At 38.0% G+C, this 15,747-nt stretch overlaps 1 protein-coding gene across 2 annotated transcripts in view; it reads right to left on the bottom strand.

The window, feature by feature from the left end:
• Positions 1 to 15,747, bottom strand: part of GCFC2 (GC-rich sequence DNA-binding factor 2) — a 51,672-nt gene that overhangs the window by 15,677 nt on the left and 20,248 nt on the right. For both annotated transcript variants that reach the window (XM_064481978.1, XM_064481979.1), the window contains 6 exons: positions 9,607 to 9,793; positions 7,956 to 8,079; positions 6,898 to 6,979; positions 5,583 to 5,695; positions 4,623 to 4,822; positions 2,784 to 2,934 (listed from right to left, as the gene is read on the bottom strand). In XM_064481978.1, coding sequence (XP_064338048.1) covers positions 2,784 to 2,934; positions 4,623 to 4,822; positions 5,583 to 5,695; positions 6,898 to 6,979; positions 7,956 to 8,079; positions 9,607 to 9,793 — 857 coding nt within the window. The remainder of the gene's footprint in view (positions 1 to 2,783; positions 2,935 to 4,622; positions 4,823 to 5,582; positions 5,696 to 6,897; positions 6,980 to 7,955; positions 8,080 to 9,606; positions 9,794 to 15,747) is intronic.

Genomic DNA, 15,747 nt, shown 5'->3' with positions numbered 1-15,747 from the left:
ACGGCAGCCCCGTCCTTCCCACTGCTCAGCCCGAAGCGACTTAGTCCTGGCTCCCTTCTCTCTCGTTGCGCAGGCAGCTCGTCAGCAAACCCTGCTCGTGCTGCCTCTGAACATACACACAATTCGCCCACTTCTCAGCACCTCCACTTTTGAAACTCACGCATAAGCTACTGTTACCTGCTGCTCGGATTACTGCGAAAGCTTCCTAATGGGTCTGCCTACAGCTCATTCTCAACACAGCAACAGAGTGACTCTACTGAAATGTCAAGGCAGATCACGCAACTTTTCCCCAACTGCTTCTCTCTCCCACGGTCACTCACAGTGAAAGACAAGGTCCGAGTAAACGATCACAGGCCCACGTGGCACAGCCCCTGCCGACCTGCGGACCTCTTCTCACGCTCCCTCTTGCCCCTCTACTGAAGTTATGGGGCCTATGTGCTGGCTTTCAAACAGAGCAGCTTCTGCCTCAGGGCTTCTGCACTTCTGCTCCTGCTGCCCTGAATGCTATTCCCTTACACACTCATATGGCCCTCTTCTATGCTTCCTTTTGGAATCTGCTCATTTGCGAACTCATCAGGAAGGCCTTCCCTGGCCAACCGATTTCAAATTGCACTCCTCTTTCATAATCTGTATCCCCTTCCCTTACTTTATTTTTCTCCTTGGCCCTTATAACTAACACACTCTAGGCTTTATTTATTTATCTTTATCATTTGTCGTCTTCACAGAATGCCAGCTCCATGAGGGCAGGAATTATTTTATTCATTGCTGTATGTGCCGAAGTAACAATGGTGCTTGGTCCTTGTAAAATACAACTTAAATAATTTTTAGAACTTTAAATAGACTGAAAGAAACCCCACCCAAGCCAAATGTAAAATAACGATTTCTCAAGCATCTAGAAGGTTAGGCTTGTAATAATCTTAGAAATGTTTGGTCAGCTGAGGCCCACTGTGTGCCTAGCATTAACTACAGGAAACACAGCAATAAGTAAGACCAGGCAGCTGCCTCTGAACAATTCTGTCTAACGGCAAATACAAACACTCAGGTAAGCAATTACAACTCAGGGCATAGGTGCCCCCTAAGTATGAATTCAGAGTGCTACGGGAACCCAGAAAGGCACGTGTAACCCAGTTCCTAGAAGTGGTGTCCTGTTCTGAGTTCTGAAAGATAAAGAGGAGTTAGTTAGATAAAAGAGGTAGGGTTAGGAGATTTGTCAAGTGGGTGGAGCACAGAAGATGTAAAGGCCAAGGAGAATACAGCTTAAGTTCAGCAGAGGTGGAGATGAGGGAAGAAGGAATCCAGGTTGGCTGGAGAACTACTAAACAAGAGACAACATTATGAAGGGCCTAGAAAGCATGTTAAAGAGTTTATTTAGACTTGATCCTAAAGGCAGTTAAGAAAAATTCAAGTGTTTTAAATGAGGTATGACAGAATCAGACTCACATCTTAGACAGATCATCAAGGTTGCAGTACAGAAAATGGGTGAGAAAAAGGAAAAAGACAAGACTTGGCAATTGCTTACATAAGGGGGTAAGAAAGAGGGAGCAGTAGATGACTTGAAGGTTCTGGTCTGAACACATGGGCAGACGGAGGTGCCATTTTTTAGACAAGGAACGTAAGTGGAGTAGACGGCAGCAAGGATGCCAAGTGTGACTGCGCAAGCGGCGTGGGAGCTGCCTGTTAGACGGCCAGGCAGGCGCACTCAGAAGGCACTCTGATAAGAGGTCTGGTGCTCGCAGGAGGTCTGGACTAGTTCTTGCAGCTCTTCTGGATTTAAAACCAAGCAGAGCAGCACCGTCCAAAAGAACTTTCTGTGATGCTGGGGCAGACGTCTCACATCTGCACTATTTAATGTGACAGTCACGGGCGATGCACGGCTCTTGAAGAGCTACAATGTAGCTAGTGTGACTGAGCGCTAAATTTTAATTTTACTAATTTGGAACTTGTATTTTAACAGCAGCATGTACTTAGCGGCCACTGAGCAGCACAGGTTTAGGCAGCACTAAAGGGGAGCGTGACAGCAGCCAGGGAGCTCGCGGAGTCTGACGGGCCCAGGGACGGGACTTACAGGCAACGCACAGCATTAACGTCCCAAAATGCTACTTATTTGAGGGGCCGTTTAATTGTAAGTCAAGTGTTTTGAATTTTCAGGCATTAACAGTGCTTGGTAGTTGAAAGTAGTATCTTTCTGATACACCTCATGGTGGCACTGCAATTACCCTGAGGAAAAAGTCTTTCAAGCTCAGTCAAGTTGGCTGAGAAATGACACAAAGTCGGTCGCTTCATCTTCTAAGAGCTCTGCAGCTCTGCTGTCGGCTCCACTCTCAGTGACACGGTGGAACAGAGCCTTACCGGGTACAACTTCACATAAAACTGGTCTTCAGACTGAAGCACAAGCGTCAACGTGCTTGAGTGCCAGCGGCAGCTGCGAGGGAAATGCAGTAATGGTTTTTAAAGAAAGAAGAAACATAAGGGGACAAGTTAAGGGTAAGAGAGAAGTACATATAGGAGAGATGAAAGTGTGCCACTAATAAATGACTTAGGTGTTATAAAAGTAACGTTAATGTCACAAGTGCTAAAGGTCAGAGAGTATGAGTTTGGCAGCCAATCACTTCCACAAACAAGCCTTTTGTGATCTGCTTAAATTATAATATCTGTTGATTTTTACAGCATATAAAAGTTCTTACGTTCAACAACTTTAAAAAAATATGCGACAGTAACAGAAATTACTGATCTTGCACTTTGTGAAAGGACAATTTAATTTTATCAAGATTATAAAACCGTACCTGTAAGTCGAGGAATGACTATTTTGTTGATGACAGCAGACAAGATTTTCCTATCAGAACTATCTTCCTTCCCTGCATCTTTCATACTGCTCTCCATAAATTCTCCTATAGATGTGAACCACAGCATCTGTTTTAAACCTATGGAATCAAACTTATAAATAAAATTATCCAAGTTATAATTGATTCTTAAACATCAGTTTATTTTTAAATAGTTAACTTCTTCAGTAATCACCAGAGCTTTTCTGAGGATCAAAGGAGAATAACCTCACGTTCTAACCCAATGTATACAGCACTGGCCCACCCAGGCGAGGCAGGACGACACAAGTCAGACGTGATGTCCAGGCAAAAGGAAAGGAAGCTGCACTCCATGCATTCATCCTTATCCAGAACTGCCCACTGTGTGCCCAGAGCCTACTAAATGACTAGTACTGTGTGGAGCAAAATACACAACTATAATAACAGCAGCTGAGACAGCCAAAGAATCTGCTTACAGAAATAGACTCACATCATGCAAAATTCACTTCTGGCTCTCCTGATTCTCGCTGGCACAAATGTGTACTCTGCATGTGGTTCAGCTTGTTACTAAGCAAATAGCAGACGGCCAATGATTACTTGTTGACTGACAGAATGAACAGAACTCTGCTGGGCATAACAGACCTCTCAGTTCAGCCTGAGTTGTTAACAGTGAGCTGCTGTCCTGCCAACTACCTACCACTTTCCCAGGGATAAGCCTGGTTCTTATCCTGTGAACACTGTACGGCCCTGGACGTGACACAGAGCCTAGACTTGCATGACTAGGGCCGAGGAAAAGAAACGACAGGATCCATCCTTTACTTGGTTAAATCTTTATCTGCAGCTCTCCTCTCTTCCTAGAGTTTCATTTTCCATTTCTATTTGTTTAACATCCATGTGGATATCCCACAATCATTTCATTGTCTATAAGGTAAAACCTCCTTCAAAACCTTTTCCCTCTCTGAAAAGTCACCATTTATTTCTATTAATGGAACCACCATTGTACTAATAACTCAGAATCCAAACCTTAGGGTCATCCTTTGATGTGATGTGTTAGCAGCGTTTTCAGTATTTTACTGATTCTTACTTCGTAACACTACTTGTAGTCAACCCTCTCTTTCCCTGTCTTTGTCACCGTCACCCCGCACGGGGAAGACATCACTCTGGACCTGGGCTGTCCAGCAGTAGCCTTTCAGTACACATCTCCATCTCTCCCTCCCTGCCCTCCAAGTTAGCCTACTGCTCAGGGCTTCCTAAAACATGACCTTAATCATGTCACTCCTCCCATTATCAACCAAAAAGTTCGTAACTCTTCATTTAGGATCTCTACAGTCTCTAGGCTAAACTAACGCTTCTCCCTGTATAGCTTCATGAAACACCTTTTCCTTTCTCCCTCTTTCTGTTTAAATCCTGTATGCCCTTCAAATCCTCATTTAAACCCCTCATTTTCATGTCACTTTCCTAACTAAGGACTCCCAATATGTCATCTCCAACTTCAGAGCTTTCGGTACCTAGTTTGAATGTCACTCAGCCAGACTGTGAAATTCTTCGGGTCTAATACTACCTTTACTGTTTTGAGTGATCTTCAACTTAACATAGACGAGGATAAAAAAAAGTGTTTCCTTCACTGATGTTGCATCCCTCAGCCTTCAACAGAGTGAGAACCAAGGAAAGATGAATGCAGACCACCCCCACCAAAGCACTAATTATCATATCATCTCCAGCTCTCAAGGTGAGGTATTTTATAGCTAACTTGGTAAACAAGAGTTCATTTAAGTAACTAACGTGATCAAGATTATTTTTTTCACCTGTTAATAAGCACAGTACCTTAAGAGGGTTCCAATCAATCAACTGAAATCGTATTAAGGGATTTAAAAGCTTCGGGATGCATAAACTAACGAAAGCTTCATAATAAGAATCAGGAAACTTTTCTCTCCATTGTTGAAATTTCAATAAAATGTTCTGGATGTTACAAAAATCATCATGTACATCTTCAAATATCTTCTTACGATCCTGTAAAATGTCACCTGTGAACAAAATGAGTCTCTGTATATCACGTATTTTAAGTCTGCGATCCTTAAGTTTGCTTCCTATAAACACAGTTATGTGTAACTATGTCATCGACTGAGCTGAAAACCTTCCTTTGATGTGAACATGTAAATTAGTGTTCATTAAAAATCACTTTAGTCACAATTAATACTAATAATGTCTACCATCTATTGAGCCTGTGTTATATGCCAAAGCAGTGCAAATGCATTATCTCATTTCAGCATTATAACTATCTTCCCTGTAAGGTAAGCGTTACTAGCCTACCTACCTACTTAAACAAGGAACAGGCAAACGAAAAACATCAGATGTAGCAAAGTCAAGGAATCTGCTGAAGATCACACAGAATAGATCCCCTCTTTGAACTCGCCTATTTGACTGCAAAGCCGGCTCCTTCGACTATACTCGTGTTACATTCTCCTAACGTTAAAAATGGGCTCTACTAAATTCAATTATTTTAAATTCAAAATGATAACACAGAAAGTATGCAGTAGAGAAATGAAACCAAAAATATTCATGGTTCCTTTATAGCAGGTGATGAAAAAGGTAGAGGGTAAAAACTATAAAGATACAGGAATACTCATCATGCTCCTCCACTTTATCCATTTTTCAGCGGTAAGGACAAGCCTGAATTTTCCCAACTATTTTAGATTGCTTACGCGTTTAAGGGCAAACACAGCAAAGCATTTCCCATCATTCTGATACTTTAAATCGAGACATATTAGAAACTTGATAACTGACCTCGGCTTTTCTGGAAGTCAGTCATGTCTGCTGAAGGTAGTTCATCATCACTAGACGTCCCTTCCTGGTGAGTACAATTCCCCGAAAGTGCCCTTGCTTGTCTTCGTCGTGCCCTACGTTTTGCGAGAAACCAAAAAAGATTAAAAACAAATAGCTTCTGTTGAAAATAAATGCTTTAAAACAGAAAGTCATCATTTATTTAAAATGCCCAGACATAAACCATTGTATCTGCACACAACTTTATGTTACCATATTTGACATTTTAGCTTCATTAACCTGAATTGGTTCTCCTTCTTTCTGGTAAGACACTCCCACAGGCTACCCAGACTTGGAAGAGGGGATAACAATATAATTAGGACCGGCTTTTAGTTATGAGCCATTCCCAGCCTGATATATGCCATCTTACCCATTCCTTTTGACTGATCCAAATATATCAGTGTGTCTTCAAACCATGGGGTACAGGGCTGCTTAACTAAATTCTGATTTTACATCACTCTCATAAATTAATATTCTAGATTATGGTTAATTATACTCCTATGGTCAACTGTATTTAAGCAGTGGAAAATACTGGCTCAATGACGTTTTAATGCTGGAGAGGGTGTAGAGAAAAGGAAACCCTCCTACATTGTTGGTTGGAATGTAGTTTGGGGCAGCCATTATGGAAAACAGTATGGAGATTCCTTAAAAAACTAAAAATAGATTTGCCATATGATTCAGAAATCCCACTCCTGGGCATTTATCCAGAGAGAACTCTAATTCAAAAAGATACATGCACCCCAATGTTAACAGCACACTATTTACAACATCCAACACATGGAAACAACCTAAATGTCCATCAACTCATGACTGGATCAAGAAGATGTGGTGCACATATACAACAGAATGCTACTCAGTCATAAAAAATAACAATGCCATTTTTGGCATAATGGATGGACCTGGAGATTGTCATTCTAAGTGAAGTCAGCCAGGAAGAGAAAGAAAAATACCTATGATACCATTCATATGTGGAATCTAAAAAAAAGACACAAATGAAAACAAACTTACGGTGACTGGCGGGGAAAGGGAGTGGGAAGGGATAACTGGGAGTTTGAGATTTCAGATACTAACTACTATATGTAAAATAAGTAAGTTTTTATTCTGTATAGCACAGGGAACTGTATTCAATATCTTGTAACCTATAATGAAAAAGAATACGAAAAATGTTTGCATGACTGAAACATTATGCTGCACATCAGAAATCGACACAACTTTGTAAACTGATTATACTTCAACTAAAAAACAAAAAGATGTATGTGTTAAGTCTTTATATAGGTACCTTCGAGATTCAATCTCTTCGAAACTCCACTGAGTTTTCTCATCTACAGCCAAACTTCTATTTGTTGACGTCTCAGCTTCGCCTGTTAATTAAAAAAACTGATTTTGTACTGAAAATTCTCAAAAGAAATAGACTGAAACACTCTGAAAACAGAAGTTATACCTTAGGTGTATATACATATCTGTGTATAGAAACATACACTCACACAGAATATGCTAAAACTGCGCATTTCACCATGCAATGAGATTGCAACGCTAACTCCCTGCCCCAGTAGTAACAGGCACTGAGTCTGCCAGCTTAAGAAAACGTATCTTGTCTGGCTAACACAGTTCAGCCCTTGAGAACAGCAACAAAACTCTACTATAGAGCTTCTTCTCCCTTGTATTCTTTTCCAGTAGTCTTCACCAGTTTTTTCTGTCCTTGTAATCAAATGCTAGACGCATCTGCATTACCAATATGTCATTCGTATTATTTCCTATTTTAGCATGTACCATAATTTATGACCAACTAAATATCATGTATTTGAGTCATTCTGATTTTGCTTTTGTCAGCTGCTTGATGCTATGGTCTCATTTCTTTCGCTCTACACCCTGACAGAACCTTATTCAAAGGCAGACATCTCTGAAAATACAAAACCAGTGTGTGAACTAAAGGGCAGCATCCAAATCTTTTGTAATGAAATCTCACAGATGATTCTATACCTAACCCACCAGAATTTCTTCAGCTTCCATAACAAACCTGTGGAGGACCATGGAGATGCTACGAAGTTAGATTTCTGATACAGTCTATGTAGTGATGATGTCATCTCACTCAGTAAATGATAATATAAATACTTTGTGTCAAATAGTAAATGATTAGAAGTTATAATAATTATTTTTTAGTTTTTGATTTAATTTAAGACATTTTGAGGTCCTGGCATTTTTGGAAGGGGGTAGGTGATAGGTTAGTGGGAAAACACTCAAAAAACATTTTTTATATAAGAGTAAAAATATTTTTATCCTCCACCTGATACTTAGCTTAATGAATAATAAGTCACACTGAACATGAAGAACACTAACGTAGTAACTGTTGTAAATACGTTGACTCATGCTTTAATTCATCTTGCCTGCGTTTCATAAAGATCATGGCTTGTTTTACAAGAAGTGCGTGCATGGCTGATTCTACTTCTTGGATGCTGATAATCTGAAATACATATATAAGTAACATTTTATGGGTCATCATTAGTGAATTATAAAAAAATACTAGTTACATATAAGCATATTATATGCTCAGTTCTCACATACAGAAACATTTTTAATACTATCACATCTCAATTAAAAGAACACTGTGAGGAACAGACCTAGCTGCCAATACTTTCAATACTCATAAAACCAGAAAATCAACTTAATGTCCTAAAACAGCTATAAACATTATAAATAATGAAATCTAACAGGCTGGAGTCAAGAACACGTGTAAGAGTGGATAGATGAGGAGAAGGATGCTTTTTTGAGACAGAAGAGGAGGAAATGACGAACGCAGCTATTTTTCACAGGCGGAGGTGGGCAGACTAGAGGGGAACACTGGAGGAGACTGGTGAAATTTGAAGAAAATAGAGAATGAAAGAGACCTAACCAGACAAGTAAGAAAGCTGAAGCAGAACTGAATGATTAATTGAAACTGGCATTCTTCCATTTTATGGGCAACAATTCTCCCGACTCCGATGATGTTCCGTATCTGCTGCTATGGATTCAAGCTTTGGCTGTAATTCTTCTACTGAATGAAGAAACTACTTTGTAATAAACACTTCAGAGAGTAACTACCAAGTGATACTAAAGGTACTCAACTTAAAACAGTGGGGGAGGAAATACCCAATCATTTGGTAACACTCTAAAAGGAAATAAAAATGCAGAAAGGAGAGTATTTTTTTAAATGGTTAGTCTACTTAAAAAAAAAAGGACAACTCAAGACCCCAGTGTAAAGACTCAGCATGTATAAAACAAAAACAGAAATTATAACAGAAAGGAATGATTTATGTATCTAATTAACACGAAAACTTCAAAACATCTGATGTCAAAAAACTACTGCAAATAAAATCAAAAGACAAAACAAACTGGAAAGTTTACCTACATCAAATAGGATAAAGCATTAACATTGTTAAGCAATAAAGAGTTGTTTATCATATTCTGGCAAAAAAAAAAAAAAAAAGAAGGAAAAGAAAACAAAACAAAACAGAAAAACACCAAAACCCTGGTATGAACCCAAAAGACAACAGGGCAAAGGACACGAACAATTCAAAAGAAGAAAAACCGCATGTGTCAATAAAACAATGGGTTTGTTTGAGAACAAAATAAATATGTAAAAACAAAAACCATTTTTTAATGTAGTAAACTAGAAATTAATACAATCTTTCTGGAGGATAATTTAGCCTTAAAGATATTTATACCTTTTGACTTAATAATTTACTTTCTAGTAATTTTTCTTAAACACATGGAATATTAACACAAAAATTTATACATAAAACTTTATACTGCTATCCATAATTGCAAAATAATAGCAAAAAAATCTAACTGTCCAACATCAAGGAAATGCTTAATATCCTAGTGTGTCAAAATGTGTAGGAAAAAGCCTAGAGGAAAGTATTTAGTTGTGGGATTTAGACTTCAAAAAAATTCACATGGTAAGGGAATTTCTCCATAAAAAAGAAATGGCTAAATATTTACAGACATGTACCTTTTCACTAAGACAGTCAATTAAATTTTCCACATAAATTTTCATGTTCTTATAGAATTTAATATTTAGAGCTTGATCTGATGAATTCTCTAAGTTCTGGATGGTACTCTTTGAGCTCTTGATGTCTTGTATGTATTTTTCATACTCCCTCAGGTGTGAGCGGTGAGTATCCTGCAGTAATGCTAATCTAAATAAACAAAATAAAAATAAATAAAAAGTGCTTTATACTTCAAACTTTGATTTCTACTATCATAAGTAGCAGTGTAATGAAAATTTTTTCAAAGCTACCTTACAGAGACCACCAGGGAACCTGAAGCCACATACAAACCAGGGTTTATGAGACTTGTGGAGCAAAGGACGACACCGAAGTAACAGACGTCTCAAAAGGACACTCAGAGGCTTTTAGGTGCTGGAGCTAATCACAGGGTAGTTTCAGAGAAGTCAGTGTGAACTGATCAGAATTCTGTAAACTACATGAGGTGCTAGAAAATCAGTGTCTTCTCTCTGAAACACAGGAGTCCACGTGGAGTTACTATCAGATCAGCCTGTGGTCTTCTCTGGAATACAGGTACCTGAGCGGGCATTAAAACCACCCAAGCATGTTACAGTTAGCTATAATCTATCTGTTTTGCGACTCATAACGGTTTCTGTTTCACTTGTCATTAGAATCTCATGTTCCCTGAGGAGTGTTTCTTTCCTCTGTTGCTTGCTGTAGCCCCTACATCGCTCTGCTGAGTCCAGACAGCTCACCTTCTTTCGCCTCTTGTGAGTATCACATGCATCAACTGATGCAACATGAAAAAACTGCCAAATATAATTTAACATCTACTTATCTTTTAAAATTCACATATCCCTTACATACACATACCAATGGAGGAATAAGAAACACTTAACATCTGGAATGTGTTTTTCACTACTACTTGATACTGTGAGCACATTACAATTCGAGAATTAACTACAAATAACAAATTCATAGTATCTGGACTTGAATCAGACAATGTTTTTAAAATTATACTCCTGCTAAACTCACTAATAAGCACTTGCTTAGGCCAAGTGTCCTCTTCTCAAGTCTCCTTGCAACACTGACTATTGTATTTGTCTTTCAAAACCTTTCTTTGCTTTATATAAAAAATAGTTAAGAAATAAACCAAGATAATAATGCATAATAAACATTATGAATAAAGTGCTTTAAGTACAATATTACTGGTTATAGCAGTAAACTTTTAAGTACATATATGAAAAAACAAGGCATGGAACAGGATAGGTAAGTGAGCTTCATTTTCACATTAAAATGGGGCAATATGCAAGTATATATGTGCTTATAGAGACACACACATACATTACTTCCTTAAGGAAACGTTGGAAATTGGTAGCAATGGTTTCCTCTGGGGAAGATGATTTCCTTTTCTCTGTATAAGCTTTTGTATCATTTGACTTTTTTGTCTTTAAATTGTTAAGAATGGATTTTCTTTTAAAATAAAAAACCTAATTAAAAAAAGTATACTAAAGCTAAAAATAACATTTATTCAGATAAAGTGAAATGCTAATCTTTTTCAGTGATCTGCTATCTTTTTAATATTCTATTATTCATGCAAGACAATCCTCTCATTCAAACACAATCTCAAAAAAAAAAGGAAAAAGTTCTGAGTTATATGCAATTCCAGATGCAACTGCTGTAATTCTAGCTCTGTATCAGGAGAGTAAATGGTAGTGAAATTATTACAAAAATAATCTTTAGTCAAGACAATCTCATCATTTAACATCACTATTGAAAAACACTGATCTAGAACAGAAGTTGGCAAACTTTTTCCGTAAAGGGCCAGTCAGTATTTCAGGCTTGCAAAGCTCCACGGTTGCTACTGCAAGTCCTCAGCTCTACGTTGCAGCATGAAAGCAGCCAGACAACATGTAAGTGCACAAGATGGCTGTCTTCCAAGAAACCCTCGTTACAAAAACAGGCAGTGGGCTGGTATTTTGCTAACCTCCTAGCATACAGAGATAACCTGATGTCTAGAAAATGGTACATCTAAAATTTTCATTAATTTATTGCACTATAAAATGTTACAAAATGTCTTTTTCTATATTAAACTATTTAAATGAACTATGACCAACATACTTGAGTTGCAGTGTGCTCAAGGAATGAAGCAACTTAAACCTGATTTATACGAAAGATACAGAAGAAAATTTTGAACCTATTCCCAAGCATCAGAAAAAATTCTCAGGTATTTAAAAAAAAAGCAATTAAAAGATTCTTCACAACTACTTGCTTGGTGGCAGGAGAACCAAGCTCTCTCCTTGTATCAAACAGTGTAAGGACAATTAGACTTTTACTGTCATATTTATTCTTTTATGTATCTAAAGGTGCACACTAGATCCTGACTAGTGAAACAGAAGATGTAAATATTTAAAACAAAACAACCTATCACAGAGTTTGCCTTATTTTTCACAAAAGGTACTATTTATAGTGAGATTAATACTATTTATTGAAAGATAACTATTAGTTGCAATAGATAATGGTTATTTAGCTGTGCTTCAGAAATGTATTTGTATCAGAAACCATAAAAATATACCTAACTTTTACTGAAGTTAACCTTCCCTGGAAATTTATCTTAAGAACAGTTTAAATGACTTATAGGAACAAAATGTTCATTATCAGTGGCATTATTTATAATAGACAAATTTAGAAATCAAAATGTCTAAAACAGAACTACTTAAATAAATACCAACTATATAGATGAGTGAAATATTACTATGATTATTTTCTACTGTAATCAAAAACATAGGACAAAATCTACAATCTTAACCATTTTAAGTACACTGCAGTGGTATTAAGGACAAGCATACTGCAGTGTAACAGATCTTTACAACTTTTCCATCTTGCAGAACTGAAACTACACACACTGGTCAACAACAACTCACCTCCCCGCACCCTTGGCAACCACCACTCCACTTTCCGTTCCTAAGAGGCTGACTCCTGTCGATGCCTCACGTAAGAAGAATCATGCAGTCTTTATTTAGCTTTTTAAACTGGCTCATGTCACTCAGTCTTCAAGGTTCATCCACACTGTAGCATTACAGGGTTTCCTTCTTTACCACTGACAGTATTCCATTTTATGTAAATACCACGTTTTCTTTATCCATTCATTGGCTGATGCCCATCAACAGGCTGCTTCTACCTCTAAGCTATCGCAATTAATGCTGTGATGAACAAGGGTGTACAAAAAGCTCTTCAACTGCTTTCAGTTCTTTAGGTTATATATCCAAGAGCAGGGTTGCTGGATCATATAGTAATTCTATCTTTAACTCCTGCAGAAAAATCTCCATATTGTTTTCCATAGCAACCGCACCATCTTACATTCCCACCAACAATGTTTAAGTTTCCTTTTCTCTACATATTTAACACTAGCCAATTCTATATTTTTCATAGTGGCCACCCTAACGAGTACGAGGCGTATTCACTGTGGTTTTGATTTGTAACTCCCTGATGTCAGTGACGCTGAGCGTCTCTTCATGTCTGTCGGCCACTTGCATGTCTCCTTTGAGAAATGTCTATTCCAGGCCTTTGCCCGTTTTCCAGCGGGACTGCTTTTTTGTTGCTGAGTTAAAGGAGCTATTCATGTATTTTGGGTAGTAACCATTTATCACACACATGGTTTGCAAATATTTTCTCCTATTCCATAGGCTGCCTTTTCACTCTGTTGATTACGTCCTTTGTTAGGCAGCAGCTTTTTAGTTTGATGTAATCCCAATTGTCTATTTTTGTTTTTGTTGCCTGTGCTTTTCTTTCTTCGGTCCTTTTGAGACTCCATATGAATTTTAGGATTTTTTTCTATTTCTGCAAAAAAATGCCATTGGAATTTTTACAGAGATGCCCTGCATCTACAGACTGCTTTGGGTAATATGAACATTCTTAACAATATTAAGCACTGTACTTCATGAACATGGGATGTCTTTCCGTTTATTTTCATCTTCGACATCCTTCAGCAGTGTTATGTAATTATCAGTGTACAAATCTTTGGCCTCCTTGACTAAGTTTAACCCTAAGTTTTATCCTTTCTGATGCTACTAGAAGTGTTTTCTAAACATATTTTTTGGACTTTTCATTGCTATGCATAGAAACAGCTGACTTTCATGTAGTGACTTTTTATTATGCAGTTTTGATAGACTTATTAGCTCTATCAGGGTTTGTGTGAGCGCGTGCACACATACGTGTGTATAGGTGTAGTCTTCAGGTTTTCCTACATGTAAGATCATACTGTCTGCCAACAGAGGTAATTTCACTTCTTCCTCTCCTATCGGGATGTCTTTTACTTCCTTTTCTTGCCTGAACTCTCTGGCTAGGGCTTCCAATACTTTGTTCAATGAAAGCGACAAGAACAGGCATCCTCACCTTGTTCCTGGTCTTAAAGGGAAAGCTTTCCGTTTTCCACTACTGGACATGATAGCTGTGGTCTTCTCATTTATAGTCATTACTGTGTTCAAGCAATTTGCTTGTATTCCTAGTTGGCTGTTTTTAATCATGGAAGTGTACCAAATTCTGTCAAATGCTTCTTCTGCACTGAGATGGTCATGTGGTTTCTGCCCTTTATGATGTTAAATCACCCTTGTCTCCTTGGAATAAATCCCACTTGGTCACGGCGCATAATCCCTTCAATGTACTGTTAGTTCTGTGCGCTAGGATCTTACGGGAATTTTCAACATTCACCGGGGATATCTGGTTTATACACTTCCTTTTCCTGTGCTATCTTTGAGAGTTTGGGCCCAGCGTCATGCTGAGCTCCCAGAGTGAGCCTGGGAACGTTACCTCCTCTTCAGCTTTCTGGAAAGGTCTGAGAAGGAATGATGTTGACTTATCTTTCCGTGAGGCCTCTGCCCTGGGCTTATCTTTGTTGGCAGACTTCTGATTACTAATTCATCCCTTTACTAGTAACAGGTTTGCTCAGACTTTTTATTTCTTTATAAATCAGCCTCAGTAGGTCGTATGTTTCTACAAACTGATCCATTTCTCCTCGGTTATCTAGCTTGTTGCTGTGTAACTGTTCACAGCAGTACCTTAAGATCCTCTTTGTTTCTGTGGCATTAGTTGTAATGTCTCCCTGTTCCTTTTTTTGTTACTTGAAACTATTCTCCTTTTCACATAGTCAAGCTAAGGGTCTGTCAGTTTTTTGGATTGTGGGGAAAAAAATCCTCTCCATTTTTAGTTTTCTTCAGTTGTTTTTCTATTCTCTATTATATTTCCTTCTGCCCTTATCTTTATTACTTCCTTCCTTTTGCTAACTCTGGGCTTAGTTTGTTCTTTTCTAAGTTTGTTGAGGTACAGTTAGGTCACTGATTTGATAACTCTCTTCCTTTTTAATGTCAGTGTTTACTGCTAACACCTTAGTACTGCCTTGGCTGCATCCTGTAACTTTCAGTATATTGTGTTTTTGCTTTCCTTTGCCTCAAGCTGTTTTATAGTTTCCACTGTGATTTCTTCTTTGGTCAATTGGTTCTTCAAGAGAGTGTTTATTCAGAAAAGAGCAATGAATCCTAACGTAACACTGAAGAGAGTCACCAAATCACAAGTGAAGAGAACAGAAGAGGAAAGGGGAAAAAAAGACCTACAGAAACAAATCCGAAACAGTTAACAAAACGGCAATAAAAAAATATATACTGGTAATTATCTTAACTGTACACAGACTAAATACTCCAACCAAAACACAAAGACTGGCTAAATGAATACAAAAACAAGACCCATATAACTGCTGCCTACAAGAGACAAACTTCAGATCTAGAGACACATACGAGCTGAAAGTGACAGGATGGAAAAAGGTGTTCCGTGCAAATGGAAATTAAAAGAAAGCTGGAGTTGTGATACTTATATCAGACAAAATAAACTTTAAAGATTGTTATAAGAGACAAAGAAGGACCCTACGTAATGATCACAGGGAACAATCCAAGAAGATACAACAATTGTAAATACATTATGTACCCAACATAGGAGCATCTAAATATATAAGGCAACTATTAACAGACATAAAAGGAGAAATCCACAGTAATACAATAATAGTGGGGGACCTTAACCCCCCCACTACATCAATAAGCAGATCATCCATACAGAAAATCAATAAAGAAATACAGGCCTTAAATGACACCACATGA

This window comes from Camelus dromedarius, chromosome 33 (genome assembly GCF_036321535.1).
Source record: "Camelus dromedarius isolate mCamDro1 chromosome 33, mCamDro1.pat, whole genome shotgun sequence".
Taxonomy (NCBI): Eukaryota; Metazoa; Chordata; class Mammalia; order Artiodactyla; family Camelidae; genus Camelus; species Camelus dromedarius.
This window is presented reverse-complemented; position numbering and strand designations above follow the sequence as displayed.